Source organism: Zophobas morio, unplaced genomic scaffold (assembly GCF_036711695.1).
Source record: "Zophobas morio isolate AGI-343-1 ecotype UQ-CSIRO unplaced genomic scaffold, CSIRO_AGI_Zmor_V1 ptg000398l, whole genome shotgun sequence".
NCBI lineage: Eukaryota > Metazoa > Arthropoda > Insecta > Coleoptera > Tenebrionidae > Zophobas > Zophobas morio.
The window spans coordinates 234,267-249,932 of NW_026972502.1; the positions used below are offsets into that span (position 1 = coordinate 234,267).

Here is a 15,666-nt window from a genome sequence, read left to right on the forward strand (position 1 = left end):
GTTGTTTAAAAATTAAGAAGTCTAGTTAATAACCGTTTTTCCATCCTGCCAAAATTGAACGCCTCTGGCAGAAAGTCAGAGAATCAAAGCATAGTCAACGCAGGACAGGAGAAAAATACTACTTTAGGCGCAGTTTCTTAAAGTACGTTAGGCACATCTAAATAACTTACACAATTTTGAATTGCACAAACAAAAGATGTACAATTTTAAATTTTTTGTTTCTTGTGCCGTAAACAGTGAACCATCCCCGTTGCGTACTTCCTCAAAGAAAAAAAAAAGCACTGCAAAGGTCATAGTTGTGGTGGGTTATAAGAGACTGTAAATTGGCTTCGGAAGAGCACATTAATTAAAAAAAGCTAAAATTAGTTAAAAATTTTCTACCATTCAGAGCGGGAATTTGCGAAGAAGCTCAGAAAACACCGTAAAGGCAATCAAACTTTTCATTAAAAACACATAAATCTCCAAAAATAAAATTGATATGCGACGTTAAAAAGAAATGTATCGGAAAATTTATTATAGCAAGCCAAATAACAGAAATACTACAACTATTTAAACACAAGTAACTGCTTTGAAGAGCTTGAGATTAGTAACGTCTACGAGGCGAGTTATAACCAGTTACGCATAATGGAAATCCAAAGTAAAAGCCCTCCAAACTTCTCGTCGCACGAAAAAAAGAATTCTTTTTTAGTTAGGAATCGGGCAGAGCGGGTCATCCTCCAGCGTGAGTTCTAAGAGCGGTATATCACCAGCTAATAAGAACAAAAAGAAATGTTATAATTTTACCATCGAGCATCTCTTCAATAGAAGGCTCTGGAAAGTCTTCTTCTCCTTCATCTTCTTCGTTACGCACAGCGCAGTCGTCGGAGTTAAAGTGAAGATCTAGATATAACAGATCAACTACAAAAAAGCACGAGTAAAAAAAAACGATAAACTTTTAAAGATGTTTATGGTAGAGCGAAGCTCTCGGTCCTCCTCCACATCTTGAAGAAATGACTCGAATGCGGCACTTAACAAAGTAGTAATGCAAAGCAAAAGAATATATAAATAAAAAGCAGATCAAGTCAACCTGGCCTTATCTTGCTCAAACTGGTTGGTACACTCGATTTCCTTATCGAGAGTTTTCAGCTTCCACTTTCTAGAACGCCTGTTCTTTCGTCGGTAAGGATAATGTTTTTTAACCTGGAAATCTAAAAATATCCGCAAGAAGTAGGTTACTTTTTATAAAGGTACCAAAAGCACAGGTAACAGCTGGCAGTGATCGAGACTCTCAAAATCAGAGTTGTTGGTGTTGAGGGAAGTCAAGTCGTAGCTACAGAGGCAAGCAGTAAGCAGACAGCCGATAGGGTTAACAGGAAGAGTAGAAACCCCAAACAGCTGTCCCCCGGCCGCAGAAGGTTGCCAAGATGCGTTCGAGTAAAGAAAGATCCAGACGCCCGCCCTAAGTCGCGGGCGCGCACGCACTGGACATCCGCCAAAGCAAACTATATAAAAGCGTTGGGTGTCAGGTGAAGAGGTCAAAACGAAGCGCGCTGACTTTCCCGCGGGTGGAGACGGGCTCCACATCCAAAACAACAAACTCTAGCAGATCTCCGTATGAGCAAATAGCGCTAAACGGCTCTTTCCAGTACTTTTCATTGGTAACTTCGGCCAGCTGACATCCACTTAGACACAAACAGCACAGAGAAGAAACAAATTACTCGCCTGTAAAGTGTTTGGGTCTATTAACTTGAGGGAAGTGCCCACGCGGAGACAAAGCAGAACCTGAAAAAAGTATAGATGCCAATAGCCTACGGCAACAAACTTGAAGGCTAACGATAGTAACCTGGCTAATATTCCCCGAAGATCTGGCTAGTTTAGCTGGTAAACAAATAAAATCATCCTAAGAAAAAAAAAAATTAAAGGATGAAATAAAAAAGCTCGGGTGCACAGAAAACCTTACATATGGGGACGATTTCTACTGAATATGTGTGCTTAAAGTTAGCTGTATTACTCTGCAAGTCGGTGGACATTAGGCGTTCAGAAAGTTTTAACCTTCCACGACATGGAATGTACTATAACTAAACATAATTAACATATACGCCATACCTAACCGGGGCCACCGACTGAAGAAAATCTACCATTTTTATAGCGTCGTTTCTGGTAGAATAGTAAAAATCCAAGCCTCAAATAAACTCGAGAGTAAAGAATTATATGGAATTTATATAGTTTGCAAGAAACCATCCGGCCTCTCTTTAATGTTTATAGTGCGAACGTGAGCTCTGTGCTTAAGTATTAACTGTTCGAGGTAATAGAAGGTCTTTTTGTGTTTAACTTTTTGACGCAGTTGTACGACGGCGTTCCAATGATCTAATAAAATACTAACTATTACTTAAGAGTCCAAAAAAAAAAATTATTAAATAACCTTTGGCAGCCCCTTGATGGCAGTCCTCACAAAAAGAAGGCATTACCACAAACTCAACAACAAAAGAATGCTGTAAGACTGTACTGGAAAAAACCTAAAGAAAAGCAATAAATAAGACTTCAGAAATAATACTCTAGTTATTAAAAAAAATACAGCTTTCTCTATGATAAGTTTAACTTTAATTCTTTTAGAATGAGGCTCCGTCCAAACAAAACTTGCGTCAACTAACCTTACTTTACTAAGCCCTAAAAAAAATAAAAGCAAAAACTTAAAACAAAATAGTATGTAGCAAAAACCTTTCACCCTTTTAAGCAATATGGCAAGAAGTTGGGGAGATTCCAACTCAGCTGTCACCCAGTGAGAAGGAGGGATATTATAACGTTGACAGCCTCTGCAAAAATTGATGTAAGACTGCCTTGGTATTTCTATAAAGAATAAGAGTTAAGTAACTTTAACGAAGTATAAAGTTAATTCCTTTAAAAACAAAACCTTCGGAAATATCAATTTTAGAACGTAAGCAGGGCACACACATGTTAGCAGAATTAGGGTTAATGGGTAAACCACAAACACAGCACAACACAGTTGGCAAGGTGACATTGGGATTGTAATAACTTTGAGAATTCATAACTTAAGCATTATTAAAACAAAAAATAATTGAGCTTCAAAAATAACTACAAAAATTGAATAAGTGACCACCCACAGACAATTGAAAAGAGGCGAGTTGCCCCTTCCAATAAACACGTGGGTTTGGTTCACGATCTGTAACTTTACGTAAACAAATGCTGTAACCATCGTCCTTTCGACTTTAGAATTGATACCTCATTAAACAAGGCCGGTGTTCCCTTGTGGATGAAGTAATATATATAGGATTGTCTATATATCTCTCTGTTTTTCCTCCGAAAATTGTGTACAAAGGTTAACATCGATTGATTTTTTATGTTTGTGGTTTTTTGGTAAAATCGAATTTTAGAAATTTAATCGTATACTTACTTTTTCGATTAACCATGCAAAGCTTTACGCTGTGCTATCAGTATTTTGCTATAGTTTTAATTTTTTTAATGTTTCAGTTTTAACGCCATTCTTTCCCTATATAGTTTTACCTTCGCTGGAGACTTATATAGCTTTTTAAATATGTATTTAGTTAGATACACTATTTGGTTAATTTTAAAGTCATATATATATATTATATAGTTACTGTTTCTATAAAATACTTATTGCATAACATTGTTTCTATATTGTTGAAGTCTTACCCTTAACCCTTAACTTAACCTAACCTAACCCTTATAAGACTTGTTTTATATTTTTCCGACCACTAAAAAGCTTATATGTGCCTTTTATATTATTACATTCACCAGGTATCATTTATTCTCAAGTTGTAGGATATTTCAATACTATTAATACCCGCGTACAGTAGGTTTTTTAAGAAATTCTAACGAACATAAAAATTTTAAAAGTACAAAAACTTTTACTAACGAAAGTTTTATCTCTACTTTATATTAAAAATGAATTACTAAGGTTAAATGTAAAGAATATCTGTTTATCCCTCACATTAACGAACAATGCATATGTGATGATTTGGGTGTAATGGGAGCGTTTAATGAGAACACAAAGATGAATATAAAAGTTTTATAACATAACTATCATTCTTTAAACTTGAAGACCACGTTAATATGTGGTAGACGCTACGCTTATTTACACTATATGAAAAACAAGAAACTTTTAAGTAAAAGGGGAACGAGACATTATACAAACGATAGAAAAAGTTTTAAATCTTATTTTACTGGACAATTAGCGTTTCTTGCCAGAGGAAAAGCCGTTATACAATAATCAATAACATGATATAATACCACTCCAAATGGTCTTTTTAGACAATTAAGGTCTTCACTGTAAACTAACTTCTGTAGTATCGAGTCTCATAAGTAATTCAAAAGATCGTTAAACCTTGTGAATTTTTTAAGTTGCTACAATAAGCTAAAGTTAAGTGCAAGTTGGTAAGTGGATCTGAAAGCTCAAGGTATAAGAAGGGCAAAATAAGTGAAAGGATCTTTTACTTCAGCATTGATTAATCCCGTGGTATGTCCATTCGAGATAGATCACAGGTTTAACGCACACACTGCTCCAAAATGTGATGGTTAGTAACCTTGTCTTCTTTTGACTTGAGCTAAAATTTAAACTAAGTTTGAGTTAATTGGTCATCTCTCTTAACTTGATCGAGATCTTGCATCTTAATAAATGCGGTCATGTTTGATCTGTATTTTAAAGAGTCTTGGGAACTAATATTATATTGGGGATGCTATAGTCTCTAGCTCTAATTATAAAAGAGTAACGTTTACTTGTAAATTAGGTATAGAGAATTAGCTACTATATGGTTATTCTTAAAAAAAGTAGTTTCATTGATTAGTATGCTTCGATATATCACTCCGCTCTCTAATTGTCGTTCTGTACATTGAGTATCTTTATGTTCGAAAGGGGCTACTCTTTAGGGGTATTAACAATAAACACTATTTACCTCGATCCAAAGAGCTTTACGAATAGCTTGAAACTGGTTCTGAATTCTATGTATTAGATCTTAGTATTCTGCTCGAGTTGGAGTAGGTATTTCTACTATGCTTCTATAGAGCCGTAGTGGTGTTTAGCACTAAGCCTTAAAAGTCCGCATTTAAGCATATAGGGCTCTTAGCTTCCTTTAATTTGGGGGATAGCGCCCATTTCTGTTATCAAAAAATTAAGGAATACTCCAGTGCTAATTAGTGGCATTGGTGTTTGCTTATTGAGATAGGACTAGATACTGTAGCTTTCTATTTGTATGTAACCCTTCTAGCTTTCTCTAATAACTTAATTTCGCAAATAAGAAAAAAATAAGTGCTTACTATTTCACATAGGGACCTTTACAGCGTTAGGGTTGCTCAAGTAGTGTAATAGCCAGTAACCTATTAAGGCCCTCCATTAAAAATAGAAACCTTTTTTACCTAAGTGTCAGTGCCCCCATACTAGAATGTTACTCTATATGAAAAGTAAGCACTCTTTTCCAAACCAAATTATATTAGCTAGAGAGTACCACTTACGCTAAGTGAATCAATTCTAGCGCAATACTAGCTTACATAATGATACTAATACATCTTATCCAGTGTGTAGTCAGTTAGACTGCATCTAGAATCGATGCAAATAACTTGTGTGACTATACCGCTAATAAAGGTAAAAAAAAAAATAATCTAGTACAATCGGATTTTTCGTCCGCAACTATTTGCCCTAACAAATGATCTTGACCCCAGCGTTCTTATTTATATTAACTATATACTTGGTAAAGCAAAGGCACTCAGTGCCTCTACATTATTTTTGTTCGGGATTAGCGTTTCATACTAATTTCTGGGCGCATAACATATGCTTTTTTAAACAAGCTATAAAAGTTAATTTAATTTATTTAAGGTTCTTATAAAGTGCTATAGAATCGGTTTGAGTTTTAGTATCTATATATATATCTTGATTAAATGAGAAACGTAGTGATCTGAGAATAGCTCATCTATAAGAGCTTTTCCTTAGAAATTTATAGGGTTTCAAAATGTAAAGTTGAAGACTCGGAGTGTTAACGCCTAATAACTTAAAAATAAGCAAATGTAAACAATTTGCTTTTATCTTTAATATCACCGTAGAGTTATGCAGTGCCATTAAAGGCCCTTGGTTATTAACTACGTATCTTTTTCAAAAGTTGAATTAAAAAATTTTCTTGATTTTTTTATTTCTTGATGCTCGATTGAGTCAACCCCTTTAAAAAAATACTCGAGGCTTTCGATCAAAGGTTAAATTTAATAGTTTAAGGATCTGTAGGTTATACTGAAATTTCGAATTCAATGAACTAATCAAGTTAGTAATACTACTAATTTCTTACAGTAAAATTTTCTTGTTATATACCTATATATATTTCTTTTCTCAAAGCTATGCTCAGTTTATAATACTATTTAGTAAATTTTCACATTATTGTTTTAATAGTGGTTTGTTAAGTTTAATTAAGTCGACCTTAATGAAGTTGTTAGTATATAGGGAATGGTGAAATTGTCGCTTTGAGCTTTATTTTCTAGGTGCTAACACTTTGCTTCAATGTCTCTCAACCTTTTGTAAACTGAGTAGAAATGTTAATGTTTTAGACTGCTTCGTTGTCAGTAGAGAATGTTATCTTTGTTTTTATATTAGATGTAACCCTTGTAAGATCCCCTATGCCTTTACTTTAATGAACGCGTTACTCGTCACGTATTCAGCCTCTTAATACAATGTTTGTATTTTAGTCTTGTCATCTTGGGATTTCCATTGGATAGGACCGCCATCAATAAGACTTGTATGGGCTATGGTAGTTTGTATCATAGTCTTTTTTGCCTATAAAGCATCGGCATTGCATTTAATATTGAGTTCTTCATTCGTTATTCGCCACGTAAAGGTTTTACATTTTTAGAGCACAACATCAATTAATAACAATAAGGAACAAAAACTCTGAACCTCTTAAAAAATTAATAGTAACTCTCGAAAATTATTAAAAAAAATTATAAATATTAAACAAACCCCTTAAATAAAATGGGGCCACTACTTTTTAATAAAGATTTGCTATATATAAATAATTATTTACATATATATACATTAAAACCTGACCAACAGAAGTAGAACATCTATATAACAGTGTCTTAAAATGGAACATTCTTCAACTGGGAGATATGATCCCGAGTTTTTGGAAAACTGATTACCTCGGTCGAGGAATTAAAAGACCAACTTCACAATTCACAAGCAAAACTAGAAGAAGCTATTCAGAAAATAGACTCCTGTGAAAAACTCTTAGCTATAATGATACTTTTAAAATAAGAAAAACTAATAAACCCCCAAATACCTCCAATGCGCTAGTACTTGCTAACGAAAAAGCAAATGAAATACTCTAAGGTGATTTAACTATGTGCTGCAATACTATAGGCAATGACAACAATGATAACAGTATTAAGAGTGACCGAAAGTATAGCACTTATAATAAGAGAAATACAAGCGCTGACGAAAGTAATATTAATAATTATTATAACTTTAACTTTAATAATATAATAGTAAAAATAATACTACTAATAACAGTGCTACTAGTGTTGATAATAACTATGATTCTAATGACAATGACAATGATAACAAAAATAATTTTATTAAAAAAAGTATGCCCTATCACTATGGAAAAGAAAAAAGGGATAATGTTGTTAACTGGATTAAAAGAGAAAACATCAAAATTCCAAGTACTGTACATCAGAATTTAAATGTGTAAAATGTGGTGACGTCACCACTCCAAACCTTGTGGAAAAGGCAAACCTGTTAAACCGCAAGGGGAACACACAGCCAACCACACGGGTTCTCTCTTCAATGGCCGTGAGGCCAAATATTGACATTATTTGTCTTAGAAACGCATTTTAATCAGGATTACAAAAAAGATAAACCCAACTCTGAACATGGCGGAGTAGCTTTATTCTTAATAAACACATCCTCCACTTCCCCCTCGAATACGAAAAACTTTCCGGTCTTGAGGCTGTAGGAGTTAAATTAAAACTTAATAACCTTGGTATGGTTCATATTTTCTCAATCTATAAACCTCCCGACAAAAGATTGAAGGGAGAAATATCGATACAATATTCTCTGTCAACCTCAGTAATTGTTGGTGGAGAGATCACGCAAACATCAACTTTATAATAGTACTTGCACGAACCCAAATGGGGCCGGCGTAGAAAACTTGCGGAAGAAAAAGGCTTCCTTATGATTGATCCCAGTAGCCCAACTCATTATGCCACAAATTACCCAAACCGATGTGCTCGATATTGCCCTGGTGACGAACATTTGTGCCTATTTCTAAAATAACGTTGTTGAAACCTCTGTCTACAACCCTTTCAGATTACGCTTGAGGTGAGGTTACGCTCTACGTATTACTAATAATGGAGAAAGAAAACCCTACTTGTTTCACCTCCTAATACTACCGGAAAAATTGGAAAACAATTACCAAAAAGAGGCGTACGAATGAAAGTACGTACTAACTAAATCCCTAGAACGAGAACGCATTTTAAACCAAGCGAATTATAAGGTTAAAAGAGATTGCTTATTTTTTTCAACAAAACTTGGGAGACAACTTAAAAATATTAAAGCCTCCGACAATTCTTCATGGACATTAGCAAAAGGGTTTGAAGAACAAAAATAAATTCTCTTTAAACTCATACATAATTTACTACGAAGGTCACACCGCTAATCTGTGTGCAGAATTCCTGAGTGCCCACACCGATTCCTCTTCTTAAAGTGTTAATTGCCCTAACTTTTCCGTTTTACCCACTATTCCTACACCGGTGAAGAATGGACGCTCGGTGGTTCTCTAGCGCTTACCGCACTAAGCGAAATAACTGGAATGATAAGAACACTTTCTACCAGAAAATCGAGCGGTCCAAATGGTATAACTAATCTTATGCCTCTAACATCCCCCATTAACTGCATTCACTCACCTCGTTAAATTGATAATTATGATTTTTCTTCTTCAAACGTTTCAGAACGCTGGAAACTCTCCCAAGTATCCATGATCTCGAGGACGACCACGCTCTGTCATTCGGCCAAAGGTTAACACCCTTTAAGCCTACTATCTTGCCTCTGAAAAATCGCACAAGCGCAGAATTTTATGGAGACATAATCCCTAATGGACAGTTTAGCCTTAGAAAGGGTCATTCCTCCACTTGACAAATCTTGAGGCTTTCTGAGCACGTTACTAAAGCGTTAAATTATAATAAAGTTACAAATCTTGTACCCTTAGAGGTCGAAGGAGCCTTTGATAACGTATGACTCAAAGGAATAATTCTGAAAATGGCAAACTATAATATTCCTTCAAACCTAATAGAAAATTTAAAGTCAACATAGAAACACTAACTTCTAATTTCGTACTCTCCTTCTGCAGATATCCCACAGGGCTCCCTTTTGTGCCCTCTGCTGTTTTTTATCTCCATTTCTGGTACCCCAACAGTCAACACTGTACTGCTATCTATAAAAGTTCTAAATCAATCCTTTTGGCTATAAAAATAAGCTTTCATACAGAAACTCTTTGAAAGCTGGTTCGCATCTAACAATCTTAACCTTAACTCGACAAAAATGTAAGGCCTTAATGAGCTGGCGTAAAAAGAAACATCGCCCGGTGAGCAACTTAAGATTATTTGATAAAGATCTCCTCTGGCGCTCGCATGCTGAGTATCTTGAAGTAGTTATTGACCACAAGTTCAAGTGGGACGCCACTTAGACTACTAAACTAACTAATTTAAAACAATTAGTAATGTTTTATACCTCCTACTATTCAAAAAAAGCAAGTTAAACCTTAGTAATAAGCTGCTTCTATATAAATATGCATGTTAGGACCTATACTTACGTATGTGTCTTCCGCTTGGATCTACTCTTCTATGGAATACTTAAATAAGTTACAGGTCCTACAAAAAAAAAATTCGACTGTGTACCAACGCCCCATGGTTCAAAAAACTTGCATCCGCACCGAGACTGTAAGATAGAATTTAACAAGGAATTAACTAAAAACAACGAAGAAAAATGCTTTGTGCAGGCCAATACTCACTAGTAAAGTGCTATCTATAATATTAACCTACGATCCTCTGTAATACACCAAATATAGGGAATCTAGGCATCTGTTGACCCTACCCAATTTAGCTGACAGGCTGAATACTAATAATAATATTTCCTCTCTACTACTATTACTCATAATAATAGTAATAACAAATTGGTAATAATAGTAATAAAAGTAATAACAAATGGTAATTTTAATAAGTAATAATAAATTATAATAAAAGTGCTTTTAATATGAGCTTATTATAAGAGGACTGAGGACTGTAAAAAAGTCACCTCCCTATTTCTGGAGTGTACTCTCCGACTTTTTAATACAAAGGGAAATAAAGATTATGCAATGAAAAGAACGTAAATATTTAACTGTAGTACGCCAAGTTCGTTAGTAAATAAATAAATAAATAAAATAAATTGGCACCTCAACGTCCAACGCACATGTTAAAAATGGGCTCTTCATACGTCGTCGCCATAGATTTTTCTAGATATATGCCAGTCGGTATCAATCGCAGAGCTGCATAAGCTTTTATCGAATCACCTGTCCGTCTAGGAGGAGGCAAGGCTATAGCGAAACTCTGGACACGGTCATTCACGTACTGGATAAAAATTTACAGCTGCGGTGGAAGCGTCGCCATCCCCGGGCCCTCCACCCCCACCGATCCCCTCCCTATTTGATGATGCAATGCACTGACAGCAGCGATAAACGACCGTGATGTCGCTTATCGCCCTGGCCGGTCACAGAATTATTTGATAAGCCTTCTTCGTCAACGTCGCTAATAAATACGCTTGGTCGCTGCTATACAAAACCTCGGCGACAAACTAAATCTGAACCGTCTTAAGCAACAAATCAGAAAGGTGCTGACCGCCCTTCTCCAGAATTGCTGGGAGGTGAAACTGCAGGACGTGACTGTAGCGGCCAAGGAATGACTGTCATTTTTTTGACGCTTCGTTCAAAAGTATAAAAAACCGTTGCCACACACCACCCCCGCCAGTGTGATAATGGCAGAAAGTGATGAAGACAACGTGACGCTCTTTGCCGACCATATAGTTTCTCATAGCGTGTATCCAACTTGGCAACCTTTAAGGAGAAAGGCAAGACACCGCAAGACCCCCTAACCATTGTTAACGATTTAGCAAACCAAGCTCACCTGTTGAAAGCACTGCATTTTCCCGACGGATAGCACTCTGCCCTGACGACATCGTAAACGAAATGCTAAAAAAGCTGCCGCCGGTGGCGATTAACCATTTCCTGTTTGGCAACTTCTGCAATGTCGCTTGGATCTTTCCCATTGCAATGGGAAACGGTCAGTATCTTGTTGCTACCTAAGACCCCGAGGGTTTTAGCGGGCTTGTGGGCAAAACCAAAGAGGCCGCTTTACTACAGGCTGGAAGAGTTTATGAAAACACACTTCCGGAATTTTAATTCGTATTTCGAAGAGGTCACTCCGCGACACAACAACTTTTGCGCTTTGTTGAGTGGACAACTCAGAACTTCAACTTTAAGAAACCCACGCCGTCGTCCTTCTCGACGTTGAAAAGGCCTTTGACCGCGTATGACACGAAGAGCCCCTGCGCAAACTACGCACATTAGGTACTTCTTGGGCCCTCTACTGCAAACTTGCGCCGTTTCTATGCAGACGCACCTTTTGAGTGAGGGTTAGGGCTGCGCTGTCGCCATATCATTGACTGACAGCTGATGTTCCGCAACACTTTCTGCTCTCACACCCCACTCTTCGCTCTATACATGCGAGATATTTCACTCTCTGCGAACCCTCACACCGCGTTACGCTCTATGCCTATGACACTGCAGTTTGCGCGTCCTCAAAAAGTCCTTCATTATTACGGCAACACCTGCAGCATTATTTGGAAACATTTATTAAGTAATGTCGGCAATGGAGAGTGAACATTAATGAAACGAATAGAACAGCAATCTTCATCTCAAAAAGATGCAGCACGATACACCAACTTTAACCTTCTAAGATGTTAAGATCCCATGGGAGCCCCAGGTTCGAATACCCGGGTGTTGTCATTGATAAGCGACTAACCTGGCGGCAACACGTAGAGTTCGTCACGACCAGTGTGCTAAACGCACAATAAACTGCGCCTTCACAAAGTATGCGTGCGCCCTATTACGGCCTAGCATCTGTTGCTTGGACATATGAAAAACCGGCGAGGATTGCACTACTTTACACGCAGCAAAACAGGTTCCTGCGACTAATGACCGGTGCACCTTATTTCTTGCGGAACGACACATTACTTGACGACATGGGTTTGAAACGACTTGAAATCATTTCGAAATGCAATCCCGTTCCTTTTGAACGTGTTTTTTGGCATTCAAACCTCCAGTGGATTCAAGAAACCCTGGAATGTCTTTCGCTTTCAGAGGTCCTGCGATGCCCTTCAAGCGCACAATTACAGTTTTGTTATACCTCAAACACATAGGTGTAAAGTTTATTGTGAGATGACTTGCCGAAACCGAATACGCTCTAAACCTAGTAATATAAATTATTTGCGAGATCAAGCAGTCTGTGCTCGATATTACGAGCATCTACACGACTTAATAAAATTAAATAAAATGGGTCTTCTGGGCCTCTCTTCTTAACCTCTCCTTCAATTCTATTAGTTAACTGGGCAAAATAAACGGTGGCTGCTCCGCGCTCTTTTGTTGATTACGTGGTAATTTTATGTTGTGCTCCAAGGGTGGCTAGAGAGTTATCTATTTTTATTAAATTAAAACCATTACAACCGTTTCCAGCCCTAGAAATCTTAGGATTATATCAACTCTAAAATTTCGTCTATAATATACTAATTCTTTAATTTTTGGCTCTGTAAGAAACAACAGTATTATAATAAATGGCTTATAAAGTATTTGGTTTTTTTTTGCGTATTTTCTGGGTAATAGCCATCTTGCTGTCTAATACTGACGCCGAGTAATCTGCCTGTTAAACGGCCAGTTTTAAATTAGAAATGGGTTCAATATTATTAAATAATGTACAGCCAGCTAAACTTAAAGTTACTTTTATATTTATAAGGCACACTTTCTTTCTTCTTATGGCGTTCTTTTAAAATGATGTTCTTAAATTTGTACGTCAGCTTTAAATAAGGTAACGTCCCTAAAGGATTGTACACAACTTAATTTAATAGTTTAAAAAGTAAAAATTAAGTTCGCCAGTCTTACTAATAATTGGCATTTAAAGTTTATAAAGTGTTCCAGCAGTTTGAATATATGTCTTGTTAGGCAAGAGTAGGGGTTATTTGTTAAAAATCTCTAGCAGTTAAGCGAGCTTCATTTAAAGGTAATCTCCGTGTTATTATTATTCTTCTTCATAGTCGGTTTTTAAGATCCGTCGTGTTCTATGTTGAAAAGTAGTTCTTTTTCATGCCTATAATTATACCTTCACTTGACCTTAATATATATCTAGTTTTAACTTTCTTTAAATTCCTTTAATACCGCTGTTAGCTTATGGCATTTTACTTGAATTTTTAGTGGGGCGTAGACGTTATTAATTAGTTCATAAAGTAAATTAGTCAAAAAATTGTCTAGATAATTTGTATTAAGCCGGAATTCACGTATCATTTTTCCTTCTTAATATTAAAATTTTTGATGTTGCTTTTTAATTTGTAACGTAGTAAAGTCATTGTTTTTGGTAGGTAATGTTGTTGGTGTAAGTTTTTTATCAGCTTCCAAAGGTTATGTATTAAGATGTTCTTCAAATAATTTTTCCTTAAGTTGTGCTTTTTTCGCCATTTTCTTTCATAAAAAATTAAAAGTTTCTTAATTCGTTTGTATATAAATCGAAGTTAAATTAATAAATTACAATATTTCTTACGTATGTTAAAATATTTACAAACGCGTACAAAGCAACTGAAGCATATAACTCTTTCTGATACAGGTTTAGTAACCTGTAATCATACCGTGTTTAATAGAGGGATTTTGATAACAAGGCACCTTCATCAGACAACCTATAATTTCCCGTAGAGTCATCGTTGCTGAATTGTAAGTTGTCGTCATATTTGAATTTTGTCGTCCACAACTCATCTTCATACGAAAGTAGGGTGGACGCTAGTTTAGCCGAAACTGACAATTCTTCCAAAAAAATTCATTTATACTTCTTACCTCAATTTGTTTGACTTAACGAAGTCTCTGCTCACTTTGATAACAAGTCAGATTTTTCCGACGGCCCGGGTTCCGGCGAGATCGCAGCCCCAAACCGCAAGTAGAGTTGTTGGGCACAATTGATGGGTGTGAACCTATTTACTAATTTTAAAATACATGGTTCCAGCAAAAATGTTAACAGTAATGTTTGTCCTTTAAAGGGCTGGAATATGTTCGAGGGTATCTGTCCCTTCCCCTTATCATGTTCTTCGTAATAGGGTACACCTTAATATGAATAAATGAATTCATTTAAGATAATTTTGTATCTTTAATTGTTGGAGAATTCTATTTTTCGTGTGACATTATGCGTGTCTATTTTTTTTGCTCAACCTCTATTTGTCTAGTGTTTAGCTTTTCTTTGAGGGTGTTTGTGAATTCGCCTAGTTCGCCGGCTCTCACTTATACAATTATGGCTGCTTAGGTGTTTTTTTGTTAAATTTTTAAGAATGCTATAGTTTTTCTTTGACCTAACGTAACCTGTTCTCAAAATAAGTGTATTAGCTTACATAGTTTCCTAATTCCTATTGTTATGTGTTAAGCTTTCTTTACTAATTTAGCTCCCTTTAATTTTGCATGCTTTACATCCGAAAATAAAAAAGGTTTTGTAAAAGTTAGTGTGTTTTTTAAACTACAATTCTGGATGTGAAGTGCTCTAAAGGTAAAGTAGGTTGTGGGTTCGTACTGGTTAACTTAACAGTTTTACTTTAAGATTTATAATTTTGTCGTCTTTTTGAAAATAAGTTAAAATTTTTCATAATCTTATATTTTTTTAAATATAATATATAAAAACACCATTTTTTTAAATAACTTTGTTACCTCCGAATATAATTTAAGGTGTATCCGTTTCCATCCCGAATACCTAGTTATAGTTTAAATAGTGAATGTACCCGGTTTATTTGTTAATGACAAAGCTAGTATACAAAGAGAAAATTAGACCAGTATGCTAGCCTTGAACTCTTAACGCTATTCAAAGTAGTAGAGTTCTTACAGTACAACCTCGCTTTAGGTCGTGCTTCTTTACCAGTTATTATTTCTCAACATGACTTGGCCCAAGTCAAGTTAGAAAACTACTCTCAATAGTAGTATCGATACTGAATCACCACACATACATGTCTACAAGGTTCATTACCCTGATTTCGATAGTTGTCCAAGAATAAAAGTTCATAAATTACTTGAAAAAAACAAAAATTTCCACATGAGCATCAATAATACGTTGACAATCGTCGGTTGTATTTGCATTCGGTGCAAAACTGGTATTGGAGCTTGACTTAAACTTAAAAAAATATCTTTTCAAAAAAGTAAAACAAACTTTAAAGGCTTTCCTGTGTAACTCCTAAAGTCTTGTAGAAGAATTAGTGCATATATTTTTATTGTTAAGTGGGGAATTTATTGCCTCTATTCGAAACAAAAACATCTTTTAACACCTGAAGATCCGCTTGTTATCTGTACTAACTGCTATTAGTCAGTGAGTTCTGAACGCTGTTATAAACCAAGGCAAGGCAGGAAAGGG

General features: G+C 35.8%; 2 protein-coding genes across 3 annotated transcripts; both read right to left on the bottom strand.

Annotated features, from left to right (window-relative positions):
- Window positions 1-505: 505 nt before the first annotated feature.
- LOC135120573 (uncharacterized) lies at window positions 506-1,669 on the bottom strand (the record flags this gene model as incomplete). Its single annotated transcript, XM_064044897.1, has 7 exons — window positions 506-728; window positions 784-879; window positions 933-1,006; window positions 1,067-1,179; window positions 1,231-1,309; window positions 1,366-1,481; window positions 1,535-1,669. Coding segments are annotated over 7 exons (657 nt in total), but the record flags the coding sequence as incomplete, so codon positions are not given.
- A 156-nt stretch (window positions 1,670-1,825) lies between these two features.
- On the bottom strand, window positions 1,826-3,030 carry LOC135120583 (60S ribosomal export protein NMD3-like). 2 transcript variants are annotated; one of them, XM_064044915.1, is made up of 7 exons: window positions 2,891-3,030; window positions 2,555-2,826; window positions 2,402-2,495; window positions 2,218-2,346; window positions 2,086-2,161; window positions 1,940-2,031; window positions 1,826-1,879 (listed from the first exon to the last, which is right to left on the bottom strand). In XM_064044915.1, coding segments are annotated over exons 1-7 (801 nt in total). In that variant the 5' UTR covers window positions 3,027-3,030; the 3' UTR covers window positions 1,826-1,877. The 2 variants fall into 2 exon arrangements, with proteins under 2 accessions (XP_063900985.1, XP_063900986.1); XM_064044916.1 differs by lacking the exons at window positions 1,826-1,879; window positions 1,940-2,031 and having other exon boundaries at window positions 2,141-2,161; window positions 2,218-2,258; window positions 2,312-2,346; window positions 2,555-2,646; window positions 2,698-2,826.
- Window positions 3,031-15,666: the final 12,636 nt, after the last annotated feature.